This window comes from Mizuhopecten yessoensis, unplaced genomic scaffold (assembly GCF_002113885.1).
Source record: "Mizuhopecten yessoensis strain PY_sf001 unplaced genomic scaffold, ASM211388v2 scaffold39, whole genome shotgun sequence".
In the NCBI taxonomy this organism is placed as follows: domain Eukaryota; kingdom Metazoa; phylum Mollusca; class Bivalvia; order Pectinida; family Pectinidae; genus Mizuhopecten; species Mizuhopecten yessoensis.
Window position 1 is genome coordinate 75,105 of NW_018403347.1, and position 9,058 is coordinate 84,162.

Sequence of the window (9,058 nt, forward strand, 5' to 3'; positions counted from 1 at the left end):
CTCGGACAAGTTCGATAACCGCCATTATCCGACCATCATTTGTGGAGTTATGCTCCTTTATGGACTTGCCGAAATAGTATCCGCTCGATATCTCGAGTAATTATTAACAGGTTAACTTCAAACTTCACAACAAGGTTAATTACCATGAAAGCTCGGACAAGTTCGATAACCGCCATTATCTGACCATAATTTGTGGAGTTATGCTCCTTTATGGACTTGCCGAAACAGTGTCCGCTCAATATCTCGAGTAATTATTAACAGTTTAACTTCAAACTTCACAACAAGGTGAAAGCTCAGTCACGTATGTTTCATTAATGCAATGCATGCGTTCCATGATGTTGTATTGCACTCATTGATCTACCACTTATGTTGAATGATTTCTCTTTTAATATTAATTACTCACAAATACTTCATATATTTCAATCATACACACACCTGCTCATTCAATGTGTGACGGGCGTATTATATACCGCTCGCGGTAACCTTGTTGTAATTATTATTCTCAACACAAAACAATTTAGTTTCTGGAATGATAAATTTCACAAGGGAAGTTTATGGGTTCAGACTTTTCAATTTCTATGACAGACTTGCGTATAGTTCAATTCATTTACAGAAAATATGTACATTCATTTTAAAGTGCTATCAGCATCAGCCTGTAGAAATACACAATGCACTTGAAATTGAAAAAAAAAAGATGATTAATATAATGATAATAAATAATAATTTGAGGTTCTTATATGCCGCTTTATCACAACCTAGTTCGTAGGTCGTCTCAAAACAGTTCAAAAATTATTATCCGTGGTTATAGGGCCTTTGCAACAAGCCAATATCTTTCTCAACTCCCTTGGGAGCATACAGCCGGTGCTGCCATTTCGGCAATCACAGCTAGCATTCTACAATTCTATCACTGCCCAACCACGTACTCATTTACAGCTAAGTAGACTGGAACAAGCAAAAGCAAAAGTATCTTGCTCAATGATACAACACAGTGCCATGCCAATAACACAATGAAGTCAGGAACTCAGCTAAAATCTCAGTAAAAATATAAGTCAGTTTGAGTCCCTCCACTACATTTTGTTCTATGTCTTTGTTCCACTGATGTAATGCAGATTACATACTGGAGTATAGCCCTGGCCTCAGAAGAAAACACTGTCACAGTTTATAAAGGGGCAGCTTAAGCTCAATGGGTGTTTCAGGGCCTTTGGGGCAGGTGAGCTGTCACCAGATGGACTATTTGTTTGTATAAAGAACATGTACAGATGTACGAACACAGATACAAGCCGTAGATTCATCAAAGGGCACCATATAAACCACTTAGGGGTTGATCAACAGTCAGTAAACAGTCAATCCATAAACAGACCGATGTATTATTCATTTACAGTTCAATCTGTAAATAAAGTTGAACAAATACAGCTTTATGTTTAAAGGGGAATAACTGTTACCAGATCCAGGAACTTATTTCCTATTAAGGTAATAGGATTGTGTCGCCATTTCTCAGTAGAATTTTTTCAAATTTTGTAGTTATATTGCTTTGAAGTAAAGAAATTTTTCTGCCACAAAAAAATATAGATTGTCAGAATTGTAAGGATTTTAAATGGAAATCTATGTAAAATTGAGGGAATTTTGAAAAAAAAAATGAAACACGCAATGTTTTGCAAAATAATGTCAATCAAAATGATACTGACATAGATTAGTATTGCATTAATGTATATCAATTTCAAAAATGCTGAAATTGTGTAAAATTAATTATCTATAAACGATTAAAAATTGACATTTTATAATAAAACCATATACACATAGTAATTGCAGGTAAGAGTTATCGTTCCTGAAAAACTTCACAGTAGTGAAATAGGTAGCCGGTTTCCTGAAGTACAGAACAACAAACGCATGTGACTCATTAATTAAAAAACAACCGAATTAATGCCTGGATTGCTCTGAAATACTTTAATATTGAAAGAACACACTGTTCTGTCAATAATAAAACATACAATATTCATCAGCTTAATATTAAACATTAGAATATGCAGAAATTGTGATACTGTCTCCCTGCATTGGGTTTTCAACTAGGGATGTACTTCCTACTTCCGTTTAGCAATACATAAGTTTTATGATAACATTTGTTTTTAACAAATAAGGGTATCCAGAATGCCTTTATTTAAATATCCTTGTTCCACTGCATACTAAACAAGAGGTTCAGAGGGCATGTATTGCACACCTGGATATTTCAGCAATCATGGCAAAAGATCCTCAATGACATTGGTATGGCAAAAAAAGGCTGAAGGGTAGGGCAAGTCCCCCCTGGGCCAATCTTTCCAGCATATGTGTATCAAAATCTTCAAACTAAGCAAACGCATATACACAATGTATCATAACAGGGTTAGGGTCTCAAAGATTATGACAGGGTCAAATTCTAATACCATGACTGTATTCATCAGTGTGTGCCCAGTAATTATGGCTTAAGGGTGGGGATCTCAAAAGTTTCTAAATAATGACCTAGGAACCAGTTTTTAGAGGTGTGGCCAGACCAAAGTGTCAATTCAACTATCATTATTATAGCTGTTGCTTTGTGCTTAGCAACTGTATAAATATATGGTTATGGGACTGCGATCTCAACCATTTAAAAATAATGACCAAATGACTTAGTCTCCATGAGTTGGGCCAGACCTGGAGCCATTCTGGGAGAATATTTGTTTGTGTCTTTTTTATACTCAGCGATTTATGGAAAATAATGAAAGAAACTGATTGGTCCTGCCTCCCAGCCACCAGAGGGGGATAAGCCCTTCAACTGGTAAAAATTGAATCCCCTGCACCTGAGAAAACTTCCAACCAAATATGGTTGATATTCATCTTTTAGTTCCAGAGAAGTAGCAAAAAAGCAATAAGGCCAACTTTTTGGAGGTGACCAGTACAACACTAGCAGACACCTACCTGTTGGAGGTGACCAGTACAACACTAGCAGACACCTACCTTTTGGAGGTGACCAGTACAACACTACCAGACACCTACCTGTTGGAGGTACAACACTAGCAGACACCAACCTGTTGGAGGTGACCAGTACAACACTAGCAGACACTTACCTTTTGGAGGTGACCAGTACAACACTAGCAGTCACCTACCTTTAGGAGGTGACCAGTACAACACTAGCAGACACCTATCTTTTGGAGGTGACTAGTACAACACTAGCAGACACCTACCTTTTGGAGGTGACCAGTCCAACACTAGCAGACACCTACCTGTTGGAGGTACAACACTAGCAGACACCTACCTGTTGGAGGTGACCAGTACAACACTAGGAGACAACTACCTTTAGGAGGTGACCAGTACAACATTAGCAGACACCTACCTTTTGGAGGTGACCAGTACAACACTAGCAGTCACCTACCTTTAGGAGGTGACCAGTACAACACTAGCAGACACCTGCCTTTAGGTGGTGACCAGTACAACACTAGCAGTCCCGTACCTTTTCTGAGGTGACCAGTACAACACTAGCAGACACCTACCTTTTGGAGGTGACCAGTACACTCTAGCAGACACCTACCTTGAGGAGGTGACCAGTACAACACTAGCAGTCACCTACCTTTAGGAGGTGACCAGTACAACACTAGCAGACACCTGCCTTTAGGAGGTGACCAGTACAACACTAGCAGACACCTGCCTTTAGGAGGTGACCAGTACAACACTAGCAGACACCTGCCTTTAGGTGGTGACCAGTACAACACTAGCAGTCCCGTACCTTTTCTGAGGGGACCAGTACAACACTAGCAGACACCTACCTTTTGGAGGTGACCAGTACAACACTAGCAGATACCTTCCTTTAGGAGGTGACCAGTACAACACTAGCAGACACCTACCTTTTGGAGGTGACCAGTACAACGCTAGCAGTCACCTACCTTTAGGAGGTGACCGGTACAACACTAGCAGTCACCTACCTTTAGGAGTTGACCAATACACAATAGCAGACACCTACCTGTTGGAGGTGACCAGTACAACACTAGCAGACACCTTCCTTTTGGAGGTGACCAGTACAACACAAGCAGACACCTCCCTTTTGGAGGTGACCAGTACAACACTAGCAGATACCTACCTTTAGGAGGGGAACAGTACACACTAGCAGACACCTACCTTTTGGAGGAGACCAGTACAACACTAGCAGATACCTTCCTTTAGGAGGTGACCAGTACAACACTAGCAGTCCCCTTCCTTTAGGAGTTGACCAGTACACAATAGCAGACACCTACCTTTTGGAGGTGACCAGTACAACACTAGCAGTCACCTCCCTTTAGGAGGTGACCAGTACACACTAGCAGACACCTACCTTTTGGAGGAGACCAGTACAACACTAGCAGACACCTACCTTTTGGAGGGGACCAGTACAACACTTGCAGTCACTTAACTTTTGGAGGTGACCAGTACAACACTAGCAGTCCCCTACCTTTAGGAGGTGACCAGTACAACACTAGCAGTCACCTACCTTTAGGAGTTGACCAGTACACAATAGCAGACACCTACCTTTTGGAGGTGACCAGTACAACACTAGCAGACACCTACCTTTTGGAGGTGACCAGTACAACACTTGCAGTCACTTAACTTTTGGAGGTGACCAGTACAACACTAGCAGACACCTACCTTTAGGAGGTGACCAGTACAACACTAGCAGACACCTACCTTTTGGAGGTGACCAGTACAACACTAGCAGTCACCTACCTTTAGGAGGTGACCAGTACACACTAGCAGACACCTACCTATTGGAAGTGACCAGTACAACACTAGCAGACACCTACCTTTTGGAGGTGACCAGTACAACACTTGCAGTCACTTAACTTTTGGAGGCGACCAGTACAACACTAGCAGACACCTACCTTTTGGAGGGGACCAGTACAACACTAGCAGACACCTACCTTTTGGAGGGGACCAGTACAACACTTGCAGTCACTTAACTTTTGGAGGCGACCAGTACAACACTAGCAGACACCTACCTTTTCGAGGTGACCAGTACAACACTTACCGTCACTTAACTTTTGGAGGTGACCAGTACAAGACTAGCAGACACCTACCTTTAGGAGGTGACCAGTACACACTAGCGGACACCTACCTTTTGGAGGTGACCAGTACAACGCTAGCAGTCACCTACCTTTAGGAGGTGACCAGTACAACCCTAGCAGACACCTACCTTGAGGAGGTGACCAGTACACACTAGCAGACACCTACCTTTTGGAGGTGACCAGTACAACACTTACAGTCACTTAACTTTTGGAGGTGACCAGTACAACACTAGCAGACACCTACCTTGAGGAGGTGACCAGTACACACTAGCAGACACCTACCTATTGGAGGTGACCAGTACAACACTAGCAGTCACCTACCTTTTGGAGGTGACCAGTACGACACTTACAGTCACTTAACTTTTGGAGGTGGCCAGTACAACACTAGCAGACACCTACCTTTTGGTGGTGACCAGTACAACACTAGCAGACACCTACCTTTTGGTGGTGACCAGTACAACACTAGCAGACACCTATCTTTTGGAGGTGACCAGTACAACACTAGCAGACACCTACCTTTTGAAGGTGACCAGTACAACACTAGCAGTCACCTACCTTTAAGAGGTGACCAGTACACACTAGCAGACACATACCTTTAGGAGGTGACAAGTACAACACTAGCAGACACCTACCTTTTGGAGGTGACCAGTACAACACTAGCAGACACCTACCTTTTGGAGGTGACCAGTACAACACTAGCAGACACCTACCTTTTGGAGGTGACCAGTACAACACTAGCAGACACCTACCTTTTGGAGGTGACCAGTACAACACTAGCAGACACCTACCTTTTGGAGGTGACCAGTACAACACTAGCAGACACCTACCTTTTGGAGGTGACCAGTACAACACTAGCAGACACCTACCTTTTGGAGGTGACCAGTACAACACTAGCAGACACCTACCTTTTGGAGGTGACCAGTACAACACTAGCAGACACCTACCTTTTGGAGGTGACCAGTACAACACTAGCAGACACCTACCTTTTGGAGGTGACCAGTACAACACTAGCAGACACCTACCTTTTGGAGGTGACCAGTACAACACTAGCAGACACCTACCTTTTGGAGGTGACCAGTACAACACTAGCAGACACCTACCTTTTGGAGGTGACCAGTACAACACTAGCAGACACCTACCTTTTGGAGGTGACCAGTACAACACTAGCAGACACCTACCTTTTGGAGGTGACCAGTACAACACTAGCAGACACCTACCTTTTGGAGGTGACCAGTACAACACTAGCAGACACCTACCTTTTGGAGGTGACCAGTACAACACTAGCAGACACCTACCTTTTGGAGGTGACCAGTACAACACTAGCAGACACCTACCTTTTGGAGGTGACCAGTACAACACTAGCAGACACCTACCTTTTGGAGGTGACCAGTACAACACTAGCAGACACCTACCTTTTGGAGGTGACCAGTACAACACTAGCAGACACCTACCTTTTGGAGGTGACCAGTACAACACTAGCAGACACCTACCTTTTGGAGGTGACCAGTACAACACTAGCAGACACCTACCTTTTGGAGGTGACCAGTACAACACTAGCAGACACCTACCTTTTGGAGGTGACCAGTACAACACTAGCAGACACCTACCTTTTGGAGGTGACCAGTACAACACTAGCAGACACCTACCTTTTGGAGGTGACCAGTACAACACTAGCAGACACCTACCTTTTGGAGGTGACCAGTACAACACTAGCAGACACCTACCTTTTGGAGGTGACCAGTACAACACTAGCAGACACCTACCTTTTGGAGGTGACCAGTACAACACTAGCAGACACCTACCTTTTGGAGGTGACCAGTACAACACTAGCAGACACCTACCTTTTGGAGGTGACCAGTACAACACTAGCAGACACCTACCTTTTGGAGGTGACCAGTACAACACTAGCAGACACCTACCTTTTGGAGGTGACCAGTACAACACTAGCAGACACCTACCTTTTGGAGGTGACCAGTACAACACTAGCAGACACCTACCTTTTGGAGGTGACCAGTACAACACTAGCAGACACCTACCTTTTGGAGGTGACCAGTACAACACTAGCAGACACCTACCTTTTGGAGGTGACCAGTACAACACTAGCAGTCACCTACCTTTTGGAGGTGACCAGTACAACACTAGCAGACACATACCTTTTGGAGGTGCATGTTCTTAGTGAGGGTTTCCTCCAGCATGCGTTGTAACTTTCTGTTCATCTCCTTCAGCCCTTGTTCATCAGACCTGTTAACAAGGTCCAGTACTTTTTTCAATGTGAGCTTGTCCTCATGGCTAGCACTGTGTGGTTTGGGATCTACAATTTGATGAAATAATAAACATTTAGGTCTATTCATACATTCAATGTCTTTGTACATTGGCATACAAATAGAGTCATGTTTCTCTCCATTGTTTTAGGCTTGTTTTGTGGACTTATCTGATCAACCATCCATGACTTTGTAATCTTTGATTTCTATTTTAATGAGAACATCTAACGAAAGTTTAAAATAGTGAAGGGTATCGATTCATCACCAATTATCATAGTGAATTGCTATACATAATGTGTGATAATACCTGCAGGCTAACAAGTTAAACGTACAGTAATTGTATTGTATCTGGACACACGGAAGCTGGATATTATCGCTGAATATTATTTCTGAACATGCCTTACAAAGTAATTATATTCATTTATGGTTGTATCAAAGGAAGAGTATTGATGGGTGTTCTTACGAACAAAATTAGCACCCGGGGCTCACGCGAGATATTAATCAAGCGCTCTGACGTCACCAATCAGCGTTTTCAGTTTTTGCGAATGTCAGGACCCAAATCGGATCAAGCCTTTTGCAGTACCTTACACTTCAAATGATTATTTTTTTGTCAGCATATTAACATTATATGATGACTGTCAGAATTTATATGAAAACAAGTATTTTTTTAGTGTGAATTTATTCCTATAGTCCAAAACAGAATGCATAGTCGTCCTATGCGCCATCTTTTAAAAACGTAAACAAAACACTGAGTTTGAATCACGTTTTCTGGTGCTATTTGAACTAACACTAACCATCTGTAGACAAAAAATGGTGCATGGTTATCTATTCTAAGGCTACATAATTGTTTTAACTAATCTGTTGATTTCAAAGTATTTTTGCAAAAACTGATCCGGTTACGACAGAACTTGTCACTTTTGTGAGTATGGTCAACTATAGATTAAAGTTATTTCTTTTAAAACCTCTGATACATAAAATAATGAAAACTAAGACAAAGATACAATAACAAAACATTAATGATAAACAGTAGATCTTGCATTTTTTTCACAGTGAGTTAAGTTTTTGCAATGGGAGACCACTCGAATGACAACACTGGAAAATGGGGATTTGGAAAATTTTAAAATCAGTCCATTGGAAAAACAGCCATTCATACTAATATTAACAGCTGTTTTTTGGGTCACGCGTGCTACTATTGGCCATTCACAGAACCTGTAACAAAGTGCAAAATGAAATTTGGAATTATATCCATGTATTTGTCATCTTTGAAACATTTACAATGGAATTTCCATCAAATGTGCTGACCAGCACTGCATGACATTCAGTACACAGTAACGTAAAATTTTAAACATTCGTAATTCGTATTTTCCTCATGTTGGTCCTGTCTGATCTGTAAATCATAAGTTATTTGATATGTGACAGCAACACTACAGGCTCACATCCAGTTGTAAGCCCCCCCACTCTTTTGACCAATTTTTCTGGCACTAGCCTAATGGGCTTATCACTTGGAATATAATGTAAGATATAGCTACTCACCTGTTCGGCTATCCATGACATAGTGTTCAATGATTTTTGTTTTGGTGATAAGATCTTCCGCCATAGCTCCTGTACTCATCTCTAGGTGAGATAACTGGCAAAGTAAAACAAGGAATATCTACAGTAGCGCTAATACAGGATCTCTAGGTGAGATAACTGGCAAAGTAAAACAAGGAATATCTACAGTAGGGCTAATACAGGATCTCTAGGTGAGATAACTGG

At 41.9% G+C, this 9,058-nt stretch overlaps 1 protein-coding gene across 2 annotated transcripts in view; it reads right to left on the bottom strand.

The window, feature by feature from the left end:
• The window catches only part of LOC110447283 (GRIP1-associated protein 1-like), a 54,285-nt gene that overhangs the window by 16,609 nt on the left and 28,618 nt on the right, over positions 1-9,058 (bottom strand). For both annotated transcript variants that reach the window (XM_021492981.1, XM_021492904.1), the window contains exons 27-28: positions 8,837-8,930; positions 7,196-7,353 (exon numbers count right to left, since the gene is read on the bottom strand). In XM_021492981.1, coding sequence (XP_021348656.1) covers positions 7,196-7,353; positions 8,837-8,930 — 252 coding nt within the window. The remainder of the gene's footprint in view (positions 1-7,195; positions 7,354-8,836; positions 8,931-9,058) is intronic.